General features: G+C 37.8%; 2 protein-coding genes across 4 annotated transcripts in view; one reads left to right on the plus strand and one right to left on the minus strand.

Annotated features, from left to right (window-relative positions):
• Positions 1-12,789, minus strand: part of LOC139960797 (contactin-5-like) — a 40,107-nt gene that overhangs the window by 8,429 nt on the left and 18,889 nt on the right. For all 3 annotated transcript variants that reach the window (XM_071959361.1, XM_071959360.1, XM_071959359.1), the window contains exon 2: positions 268-360. In XM_071959361.1, coding sequence (XP_071815462.1) covers positions 268-346 — 79 coding nt within the window. In that variant the 5' untranslated portion in view covers positions 347-360. The remainder of the gene's footprint in view (positions 1-267; positions 361-12,789) is intronic.
• LOC139960798 (protein arginine N-methyltransferase 6-like) overlaps positions 2,408-12,789 on the plus strand; it is a 33,510-nt gene continuing 23,128 nt past the window's right edge. The window contains exons 1-7 of the mRNA XM_071959362.1: positions 2,408-3,094; positions 3,271-3,327; positions 4,191-4,256; positions 5,471-5,538; positions 7,292-7,333; positions 7,998-8,098; positions 9,082-9,129. Coding sequence (XP_071815463.1) covers positions 3,015-3,094; positions 3,271-3,327; positions 4,191-4,256; positions 5,471-5,538; positions 7,292-7,333; positions 7,998-8,098; positions 9,082-9,129 — 462 coding nt within the window. The 5' untranslated portion in view covers positions 2,408-3,014. The remainder of the gene's footprint in view (positions 3,095-3,270; positions 3,328-4,190; positions 4,257-5,470; positions 5,539-7,291; positions 7,334-7,997; positions 8,099-9,081; positions 9,130-12,789) is intronic.

The following is a 12,789-nucleotide window of genomic DNA, read 5'->3' on the forward strand; positions in this document are numbered from 1 at the left end:
TTACATATCCCTGAATGTATTAGCCATATACATAAGATTACATATCCCTGAATGTATTAGCCATATACAGAAGATTACATATGCCTATACGAATCTCCTGCCCCTCCTCTCTTCATCGTTCGTGCCCAATAGAAGACAAATCAAGTCGTGTAATCCTCAGCTGTTTATGGAAAGCTATATTTAACATTTAAAGTTCCGAATACGGAAGAAACTGTATGACTTCGTCACTTCCGGTAGACTGAAAAAAAATACCCCGACAAAACTAACCCTTGTTAGATGATGCTGCGGCGATGATTGTCATGCAAATGAATTTCACCGCCAAGGAACGCCGCTGATTAATCGCCATGTTGGATGTATACTCTGAAAATAACACAGAACAATAAGACAGAAGGAGAAATGAGATGAAAACAAATGTTTAATGATTTGTGTCTAAATATTGAGGCTATATATAATTGTTAGTCATGAATGCCTGATATTTTCCTAGTCATTTCACCCTTGCTGTTTTGTCCTATGGCAGTTTGTCGCGTACTTAATAGCTAAAAGAACAGTATTTTCTTTTATGAAATTTAAATTTCAGCAATTTTATTTGCAACCAGCTGGAATATATTTTTTCAATATTAAGAATTTTCGACTTTATTTCCACTATTTTAGTACATCCACAAATTTGGCATAACTAACATTATATATCTCAGTCCATTGACCATGTTACCGTCTACATTCATTAACTCAACAGTACAGCGTCAGAGTCTGGTATTATACATGAGTTTGTGGCCATTAGTAAGCAAGAGTTGAAAGATGGAATGTTCCACAAATTACATCTTTCAACGAATGAAATATTTGCACTATTGCACGAATGGAAACCATTCATTATTTGTTTTATACAACACCTTCAAATTTGGATATAATTGGATGTAAAATGCACTCATGCAACAGATGGTTTTGTACAGACAGGTTCTCTGCTCTCTTACCATTGAAAAAAGTGCTATCAAAAAAGTATACCACATGGTTCTTTTTCGTAGCGTGCAATAGAGCGGATTTTGCATGCAATCGACGAGCAATTGACCAATCAAATGGCCGGAATATAATTAGGTGTTGTATAAAGCCTTATAACGGTAAAACCTATTCGTACGGAAACACAGATGTTTACCGGCACCATTAGAAGTTCTTGTTCATGGTGACCTAGTAGGCCTGCATTAACCGTATATACGTATTCGTAATAGTTCGAGATCTCAAATTCACTAATATAGGCCCTACCGTCCTTACAGTAGCTCTCGATAACTGGAAAGCCTAACATTTTATCTACATGTATAGGCACACTTAGGCCTACAGACTTTAACTTGGCCTGTATCCCTACACACGTATTTTTGACATGATGCGGCCCATGAGGATCAACACTAACACTGTAACAGTGTCACATACATTCATTGATAAACGCAGACTACCGTTCCGGTTTTGATCAGCCAATCAGAATCGAGGAAATAATTTCAGTGTCAGTTCACAGCCACACCCCCCCCCCCACTAAAAAGTACCTTCCTGCGCGCGTAATTTTTTTTCCTAGGAGGGTTAGGGGTAATTATCATATATAGGCGTATCCAAACCCTAGCGCATGCGTGTTACCCATAGACACTCGTTACTCATTGCTCGCTGTAATACACATGTTTGGGCCGGGTGTACGTGGGCAGTATGTACGTTGTACAACGCAATAGATCTCCGCTGTACAGTTTTACAATGCAGTTTGCCTTTTTGGCCAAGGATTACCAAGTGAGAATTGAAGAAAATAAGTGAAAGAAATACAAATTAAAGCGCGATCAAATCGTCACTTCGTCACCCTCAATATCATCACATAATTATTTTTCATTAGTACAATTAAACAATGATGCAAAGCAGATAAAGTACCGAATGACTGATAGTTCATAAAAGCAGGCTTAAGTTTGTATGTAGGCCTACTATATTAGTACCATGTACATGTTACACTTTACCGTAACATTAAAGTTTACCGTGAAGCTAGAAATACATGTAATGTAGGCTAGCCGATTAACATTAACCAAATCATTAAATTAATGTCAGTCGCGCACAATGATGACGACAGATGAAATCCGTACATTGTGTCTAAAATCTGGGTGAGAGAATTACTTTAGTAAATGCAATTGTATCGAGTAACTTTACATCTAGGGCGAGATTCCAGCTGAAGATTGGCGCAAGGCTTGTCAGTCGAACAGGTCTCCATTGTTGCACGAACGCATATACGTATATATGTGTGCAAAACGTGAATCGCGTCGCACACACTGTATGTACGACTACTACTACTAGCTATAAACTTTATACGAGTAACACGCAAGCGCGATGGTTTGGATACGCCTATATATGATAATTACCCCTAACCCTCCTAGGAAAAAAAATTACGCTTCCTGCGCCACTGGACTGTGATTATCGTCAGGTGTGTATCACGATTCCACTAGAAGGGGAACGTACTGCTTCATATGATCTTAGCCAAAGGGCCGAGAAGAGAATCCTACAAACCCGATTCACCGTCTTCTAACCATATGGCTAACTTTCACTAAGGTTTTCATTAACGTCAGATTCATTGACCTGCAGAAGCGATAAGTTCTTTTATAGATCGGTACCACCGTATTGGTTTTAGTATACGAAGTAGTTGCGCTACACTATGAACCTAGGTTAGTCGTTCAGAAGTTGCAGGGAGATTAATTGAAAGCGAATAGACCCCTGTCTCGTCAGTTTCATTTAAATTACAAAAAAGCAAGATCTTCACCAATTTCAAACAATATATTCAAACGAAATCACCACATTACACAATGTTGTGTAACTGCAGTCATATTCATAACTATGCCTAGGCTATGTAACGTTCGACCAGAATCACTAGATAGATAGCATTCACAATAGCAGCTTGCGCTAGGATACGTGCTTAGCCTCAGCTTAGTTAACTGTTGCACAGAAGCCTTATTCAATTTTTTTCACGAGGAATTTATTTTTGATGGTACGGCATTTTTGTCATCATGAGCCATAATGATTCACAGAAACTTATTCCGAACATTGCTGTAGATGGTCGAGAAAGTCAAGTCTCTAACTCTAAGAGGTGAGTTTCCTATAAGAAACAAAAGCGAAATGTATGACTAACGATAATATGACTAGTAACGATAAATAATGTTAGATCATAGATGTGTCTATAAATTATTACAACCGTAGCTGTAAGGGAACTTCCCTTGACATGCATTAGTTTCTATTAAGTTTGTTTTACTTTCTCCTCTTCAGACAGAAGATATGCTCAAATTCAGAAGAAGATGACTTGAATGACAGACAGTATTTTAGGTGAGACATCGGCTAGGCTCAGTTTCATTACAATTTCTTGTGATTGTCAGCAATAGGCCTACTAGGGTGGCCAGATATCCACAATTTAGGTTGGACAGTCTGACAGTTCAGTGTATCGTCCTCATTCTCCATGACCTTTTGCCGGTCATACGTATATCCTGCATTTCCTAGACTTCGAAAGTCAGTTTAAAGCAATCCTAAACAACCTATGTTCAACAATGACAGTATCGTACCATTGCACAATTTTAAACTCTACTTGAGGGTGTACTGCACTGGCTTTCTATGTGAATGTATATGTATACACATTACCTATGCACTGTGCAAACCAAATACAATTTCATTACATTTCCAATTTTCCAGTTTAAATTAAATGTATTGAAACTGTACTTATTCATTTTCTGTTCATTTTATAGACCTGTATAAATGTAAACTAAGCCTCTCAGAAGCTGTGAAACATGGTTCATGGTTAGCAGCCCATCGTGTCATGTCATTCCTTGAGGTGTTGATGTGTACCACTCTGATGCGGAAGAAGGGGAAGGGCGGGGAAGGGGATACAGCCCTGGGCTGCGAAGGGGTCAATTTCAGAGCTTGGGTGAAGTGGAGGTGGTCTGGGAAAAAGATGAGATGAATTGCAATGTATTCCTATTTCAAAACACCCTTCAGGACAAAGGAAAAGCTAGTACAAAACAGGGCCCAGTAGACATAATGTTTCCTAGGGCCTGACCTGGCTCTCAGTTCTTCTGGATGTGCCTGGCCATTTTGATGCCATGTCGGTGGCCACCCTAGCTACCTGGGCCTAGCCCTACATTCTTAATCATGATTTTCAATAGTGAACATACTGTTGGTTTATTTCTCATATTCAGGAGTTATGAAGATCTCAGTATTCATATGGATATGATCAAAGATGTTTCGAGAACCAATACATACAGGTATTGCAAAAGGTGTTCCCATTTACCTATTCGTCTATGAAGTTCAGTGCATATACTGTAAGAGTCAAGACTGTAATGAGACTGCCAGGTGAATAGTGACCATCGTTGCTAATTTATGCCACTCAGTAAATATAGGGAGGACACTAATCCCAAATTCAGCATGCTACAGATGAATAGTATGACTTGCTTTTTCTTTTAACCTGGTAGCCCAATGAATGTGTATAGTCATTAATTATGAGTCATGAATTATGCTGGATGAATGATAGAGGATTTAATGTTATATATATTGAACAACACATGACAAGAATTAGTCCATTAGCCATATGTTGCATTTTTCAGCTCTCTTGACCTCAACTAAATGAAACTTTATCTCTTCTGCAAACAGACTGATTAGTTTAGAAGAGTTGATTAGTTCACACCTTGCCATGTCTTCCTTGACTTGATAGTGATTTGGCTACTAGCTGTGTGAAGAGTTGCATAATAGGCGAATAGGCAGCTCAACTGAGGTGTGAAAAGATGGGACTGATCACTCAGCTAAACCAACTGGAAAAACCTGCCGTTCAGTACAAACGGCGGGTTTTTAGATGCAACCTATAGCTAATGGACACTTTCGTGGCATGTAATTTGAATATACATTGAATATTTAATTTACAGTATATATATATATATTGAACATTCAATTTGTATTTATATTTATGTGTATTTATACATATATATATTTTTTTTTCTTTTTTTTCTTAAGGGAGTCTTCCACATTGTGAAGCTTGTAAGCTTTATGGGAGACTTCCCTCCACTTTGTACTTTTGTGGCAAAACAAATAAATAAAATAATGTACACTGAAATGCCTGCCGTCTTGGAGGTATTTCTGGTGCTAGTAAGCCATAATCATTACACAGAAATACAGGGTTAGCTTTTCCCAGATTAGTCTCTACCCAAACAAATGATATGAAATATGATAATGACTGCAAGATAAATAGACTACAACTATTCTAACTAATCTATAGAAATGATGGAGAGCACAATATTGTTTTCAAGAATTCCTCCCTTGATAAATCAAATACAAGTTTTATTTGTAGTGATGATTGGAAACAATTTTTGTAACCCTTTTGTGTTTCAAATTATTGAGGGAGAAAAAAAAAAGAAGACTTATCAGTAAAACCTGGCCCGGTTGTTTACTTTAATATAAAGCTTTATCACTACATTTTTATTCACAGACTTGCCATTCTTAAAAGTTTTGGTGCAATTTCTGGGAAAGTCGTAGCAGACATTGGAGCAGGCACTGGTGAGATATGTAACAACTTCTCATTAGGAGTTCTTATTGGAAAAAGAGCAAAGAAATTTATGCCTAGAATGGGATTTGTCTCAGAACCAGTGACCTCTGGGTTACAGGCCTGGCACCCAACCAACTGGCCCTCAGTTGATGCCCATCTCAATTCTGTAGCCATTTCTTATCTGGGGGCATCAGGCAGATGCCACAGAACCTTGCAAACCTATTTAACCAGGTATCAAGCCCCCAGTTGGATATCCCTCGTTGCCATGATATGATGTAGGGTGGTAGTCTGGGGGGGAGGGAGGGGGGAGAGTGCCCACCTGAGATTCCACTTCCTAAATGAAAGTAGGCCTACGATAATGTGAGCTCTGGACAATAATGCGCTATTTCAGTATTTTACTGAAATGATCATATAATTACTTTAGTCTGTAGCGTGCAACCTTAGGATTCTATGCACTTATTGTAGGAATGGCCATAGCATATTTCCTGCCCTACGCTAATGGGGCACATGTCCAACCCAACCATATATGGCTAAGCTGTGGGTTAAAACAATTTAGATACACTGTGTGAACAATTTTCCAGCGCGTCTGGCCTAGCTAGCTTTATCCGCCATTTATCTGCACGATTTCACATTTCGGTTTGGCCTGTGTGTACATTCCACTAGAAAGCATCAAGGTCTATTAAAATTGCACAATTAAGCTTCACAATTTATATACACTTCATTGATTCCACACAATAGAGCCAAGTAGATATAGCTGTAAATTTGAACTTGTCGTCAGCAGGGAGAAAGATCATTTTCTTAACTGTGATGGTGAGCTGCCAGAGTGGGAGATAAGAAGAGTACTGATGTCACCTAGCTTGCCTAACTTTTGCCCCAGTTTTCCAAGGCGCCAAAATTTGCTCTGCGTTCAAAAAGAACACAAGGTTTAGTTTAACTGCGCTCGTCACATATATGCACAATTACCGTGAGTTTGTTTTGGTTTTCACGAGTGTTGTTTGAATAACAATAAACGTAGAGAGCTCCTTAAATTTAACCTGCTTGAACAGTGTAGCAGTGTAATGTGAAACTAGGGTTTCATAATCATATTTATTATGTCTATGTAGGCCTATCAGTCTCATGGTTAGCCCCTATATCAGTGCCCCAATGTTTAAACAAAGAATATTGAGGCACTGTGAATATACGTATAAAATACTAACTAGGAGGGCCGCAGTCCCTCCACTCCCATACATGGCCCACCCACTCACCTCATTTGCCCCTGCCCCACCCTAGTAGGTCCCAGTAGGTGTAAAGGATATAAGGATATTTAACACAAACCTAACAATTAATTTACCCTAAATTCCCTTTGGCTTCCCCTCATAGCATGTATAGGCTAGGGTTTATCAACAAATGCCCTAGCGTGCTTTAATATCTTCAATTACCTGTGTAAAACAATAAATAAAGCAGAACTAACAAAGTAATAAAAAGTCCTATTTTTCCCCTACAAAGTGATTTTACCGAATAAAAGTTTTTTAATTTACCTTTTCTGAGCTGAAAGTAACTTTAACTGACTTGCGGGGGTGGTGAAACCAGATTGTTTTTGTGCGTGTGTATGTGTGTGCATGATTGAAGTTTTACAGGGTAGGTGTGGTTGTTCTTTCCTTTTGTTTTGGATTCTGTTTGATGGTTTCAGGGTCAAATTTAATCTAATATTATATGAAGCTGGTTTTTTTTCATTTGCAATACATGAGTATTTTAACGAAAATCCTCCTTTTTTGCTGATTGCAGGTATCCTAAGCTGTTTCTGTGTTCAAGCTGGTGCCAAGAAAGGTAAAGATTATAGAAATTGATATTGGTGAAATATTCCCTCTTAGTGATAACTAAATCATGTAGATGGAATCCTAATGCCAGACGTCCGGCATTAGGCCGGACAGTCCATCAATACGCACAATGCACAGTCCTCCATCTGGCATGATCACCCACTTGGTTTTCTAAACACTTTAATATAATCTTCCTCAGCTTCAATTGTACTTATTCTGTACATTTAGCAAAACTAACATTGTGAAATATGTAACCTGCATGGTTTCCCACAAGCTTTGACACATATGCTTCATGACTAGTGGCCCATGTCATCTCCTTGAGATGACATGTAGTTGTCTGACTAGATGGGGCCAGGGGTCATGGAGGCTACTGCCCTATAGCCCAGGATCAATTAAGGGCCCGGGAAAAGATGGGGGGGCCGGGGAATATATGGTAAAGAGCATTTGTAATACACTTCAAGAAATATGAAGAGTAGAAGAAGGGGGTCTAGTGACATAATTGTCGAGGGGGTGGGGGAGGGTCGGCCTGGCACTCTACAATCTCTGGACCTATCCTCCATTTTGAAGGGAAGTCAGTGGCCAACCCAACCTACTTCATTTACCACATCTGAACATAATAAGGAATGCTACCATATCCCTGGATTATACTGCTACTTTTTCTTTGTCTCACCCAGTCTGTGCTGTTGAAGCAAGCTCTGTGGCCGAAAAGGCAAATGAAGTCATCAGAGCAAACAAGATGGCGGACAGAATTAAAGTTATCCGAGGAAGAGTAGAGGTACCTACAAGTTACTTATCAGCCAAGTAATAGTAAAATAACGTTAAGTTATACAGTATATCATGATTAAGAGACTCAAATGAACTGATTAAAACTTTGCCCTCAATTCCAGTCAGCAAAAGGACCAGAAATGTTGGTTCAATTTATATCTGCAGAACAAATTATATAAGTAATTCCTCTAGATGGACAAAAATATAAGTCTTTCATTAACCCTTCCCTATCAAGTTCTTCCTCTTTGGTTTCCTGAAAGGGAAAACTATGGAGTCACTTTAACTGACCTTTGCAAAATTGTGAGGGGGACCGTGGATTGCAAAGTTGGCAATGACTTTGTAGCAGATCGCAAAGTCGATAAGCACTATTACGATTCGTCCAACACGGCAACATACAGAAATGCTGTACTCAAAGCCAAAGACTTCGTTGGTATACATCCTTTCGCCTGCGACGGCAGACCATCATTTCTTAAAAAGGTTGTTTTTACTAAAATCTTAGGTTCTGCACTATTTGTCAGTGTCAGAAGAAAAACATTCAACAGGTAGGATGAAATTATCAAAGGAAAAGTAAAGTTGTACATGGTACAATTAAATTAGTTTATGTTGATAATATTAAGTAGTTAACTTGTCTTTAAATTCCATGTAGCTAAAGCATTATGTTGATAGGGGTAGTATAAGTTGGCTTAAAAAAATCCACAAGTGTAAATTTATAACGAAAATAAATGCGTGCAAGGCAGAAGACATATTTTTTTATGTATTCTGAAATAAAGTTCTCATTAAACTACTCAAAAATGTTGAACCCTTTGTGACAAATCTTACGCGGTACAGGTATGACCCTTGCAATGCTGTCTGTGAGTTAATCAGGTCACACATCCGCATGCATGCTAAGTGTTCTATGCATGCTAAGTTCTATGCATGCTAAGTTCTTTAATACCGCCCCATTTCCTTTCCGGAAACCTTTCATACTGTAGTTTTGACTTTTGTTTTCGATAGGATATCACGTTACCTGAAAAAGTTGATGTCATTGTCAGCGAGTGGATGGTAAGTACTTACGACTGAATCCAAAATTGGGCGCCACATTTCTTGAGAAATGTGGGTAAACTAGAACTACTTAGACGATCTTGTGAATCATGATGACGGGCATACATTCTTCATGAGCATCGACTTCAAAAAGTTAAATGTTATCAAGTATTCTTCCATACGCTTAAAGCAGCATTTTGCGTCCTTTTCTATGGTTTTTCTCAACCTCAACTGATTGCGCGATACCATAATGACATACATAACTAGCTTATCTATTCAAATCTTACTTCAAATGGTGGCATAAAAGTCGAAAAATTTACACATTTCAACTTGTTTTTCTCGAAGATATTTTCCGTTGGGATCCAAATTTTAGCAACGGCTCATAATTTAACCTGCATGTCTGATTGGTTGAATTCAAACTAGTGGGTTGGGGGAACTGTATGCGATTATTATTAAATGTGTAATTTGTCGGTGGACACTTTTCTCATTATCTGCGAATGCCCCTAATTACTCGCCAATTTATGCTTTTGGCAGGGAAAAAACTTGGCTAATATCTTAGTTTTCTGTTTTGTGATTGATATATGTAAGAAACTTGATGGACTTGTCAAAAAAGTGGGAAACGGCGACACAACGCAAAATGCTGCTTTAAACAGTAACAGTATCCTGGTAACACTCGTTACAACTTGAAGATATGTTCTCATGTTTCTTGTCAATATGCAAATGTGCATACAAATATCTCGGCTGGTAAAGAATTAAAATCTCAATCATGATCAAATTCAACTTGAAAAACTAACACTTTTTAAGAAATCAAACAATGTTACTGTTAAAGATGAATCAGTAACACATGGTATATTAAGTTCTGGTAAAATTAAAATTAATTAAAAATTAAAAGCCATAAATTGTGAGGTCCAAGAAGGTGATAAATGCATGCTAGCAGTAATGGAATACTATGTGATTTTCATCAACCTTTGAAAACGTTTAATTTCAAACTGCTCACACCATATAGTTATCCAGTCATATTCCTCGAAAGTAATTTAATTTGTTTCTGTAATTTGTACACGTCATTGTTAACCTTAAAGTGCTACGGATGCCTAGCCAATTTGCCTAACATTCATTACATCTGTTGTCTGTGATAAACTCATTCAAAATCTATTGAAATATTTTGAAAAGCTCTTTTGTTTTCCAAGATAAACACATCTGAAGTTGAAAAGATAAAAGCATTAACTTTGTTCAATTTCATACACGAAGTTGTTGTAAACTGTTGCAACAAAACAAGTTTAAAAAGATATATTGAGCAGTTCTGCTTTTAGTTCTCTTGCTGTTGTATTAGCATTCACTCTAGCGTAATTAGTGCTCTTGCTGTTGTATTAGCATTCACTCTAGCATAATGGATGATAGCCTGACGAAAGAAAAACCAAATATATACTCAAGTTAGCCCTATAGCTTTGATTGTGCAAATCCCTATTGTGAGTTTATCGGTAATAGATTCACAAAGACATTTGTCCATTTTTTTATCTCTTTTTACTTTCATCAGTACATTAAGATTTGGGGTGAAATAATTAGACAATCTACAGTGAGCCTTTATGGTGTAAAGTACTTCTTCAGCTCACAAATCTATGAAAGAAGAAAAATATAATTAGCTCTAGACTTTTTGTTTCCAAATTGCCAGCATTTTTGTACCAACTGCTTTCTTTTTTATTATGTTCATTTTTTTTAAGGTATTTTCAGTTTCATTCTTAGCCATTTTTGGTTCCTTGCTGGAAGCAAAGGAACTTTTGTTGACATGTCGTGCGTGTGTGTGTGTGTTTATGTATACATAGGGAAACTTTTGCTCTATAAACGGCCCTTTGTCGGAGAATTAAATGCTGTTGCACGCACAGGAAGGGTTGCAGTTTTCACTCTCCGAAATTGCTGTGAGAGCACTGCACACTGTGCTTTGTTCAGATTCGCCTCGTAAAGGAGGACTTCACAAATTTCTTAAGATGCTCTTGATTTTCTGGTGAAAAAGGGCGAGCCTTAATATTGACCAATCAAGTCAAATTTCACTAGAGAGAGGAGTCAACAAACTTTTCTTTGGCATAGAAAAGAAATTAGTTACACAATCACACTTCCAGGAAGCACAATGTAAGCATTGAGAGATAGGGACATTTTGAAAAGTTTCACTGCTTTCCCCAGTGGTTTTTACTTTTTCAGATTAAAAAGTACGGGGCTTAGTTTACACCTGTAATTAATAATGACACATCATTGTGAAGAGGACATTATATAATTCAAAATGACATAAGAATGAGTTTTCTGAGTGCTATACTGAGAAAGTTATGAAAAGAGTTAGCGCGAAATGTGCTTATTTTGTAGCGATATTTGCTGCATGACGGGGTGTTTTGTGCCGAGTTCAGCAAGGATTCCATATGAGTGTGAGAATTTCGTTTGTATGCACGATAACTCAACAAGGGAATGATTGATCAATGTTATACTTGGTGTGTGGGTGGGCCATAATAATTAGATAAACTCTATTAATTTTGGTGCCCATATAATGAATATTAATGAGGTCACAGGGTCAAACGTCAAATTCTTCAATTTGCAATAACTTTACAATCATAAGTCACAGTTTCATCAAAGGTGAGTGTGTTACTGATAGGTAGCCCACACATGGCGATGTGTGTTGCAATTGATAATGTGTGTATTTATTAGGAGGTTGGGCTATGCACTATTTAGGTTACAAGTTTGTATGATTAATAACTTCACAAGGCAATCATTGATACATTACCATGTTTAGTGAGTAGGTGCACCTAATTGTTTTGGTGCTCATGTCCAGGGTGGGAATTTGGCAAAAAAAGTTGGTAAGCATTTTTTCATTTTTTGATGAAATGTGCTTACCAACATGAGCCAAGATTTCTCAGTTGGTAAGCACAATTCATGAATCGGTAAGCACAGCACAATGACCTGAACTCTGTTATCCTTTTGTGACAACTTCCTGATTCGCGGCACAAGTGTACTTTATATCGAGCCGACAGCGGTGGCGCAGATAATCCAGTCAATGCATGTTCGATCGAAATAATTACAATCCCTGTCCATCACGTTGAACTCTCCCACCAGACAATACCGTGTCGAATACTCGACTTGGTATTAGTTATTCAAATACATGATCAAAGGAAATGAATCGACTGGAGATCGTAAAAAAAACTCTGAAAATCAGTAGAGAAATTACCAATTGTGTACGAAAAGTAAGTTCGGTCCTTTCAAATTTTACGTAAGATCCAGCAAAACACTTTCAAAAAATTCACGCAAAACTGGCATATCGTGCTACATGCAACTAATGTTATGTAAACAAGGCTCGAGTACACCATATTATGAATAAACCGTAAGACCACATCTGGTGTTAAGCAGGGGGGGGGGAGGGGGGAAAGAAAGTATTTTTTAGATTTTCCAAAAATACGGAAAAAATAATGTCCTACCATAGTTAAGTGTATAGCAAATAGCCTAACCACCTCGTCTGTTACGGATCTCACATAACTACAAAAACAACTAATTTTGCGAACTTGACGTTTTCTACAAGAACATAGAAATAATTTTAAGCATTAGTTAATCATGCCGTGTGGCAGGTTTACTTTCATAAAGATGGCCATAGCTTGATATCTTGTGCTGCGTGTATGAACTGTGCCTCGTGTATCATGGGGAATACTC

This window comes from Apostichopus japonicus, chromosome 20 (genome assembly GCF_037975245.1).
Source record: "Apostichopus japonicus isolate 1M-3 chromosome 20, ASM3797524v1, whole genome shotgun sequence".
Classification (NCBI taxonomy): Eukaryota; Metazoa; Echinodermata; class Holothuroidea; order Aspidochirotida; family Stichopodidae; genus Apostichopus; species Apostichopus japonicus.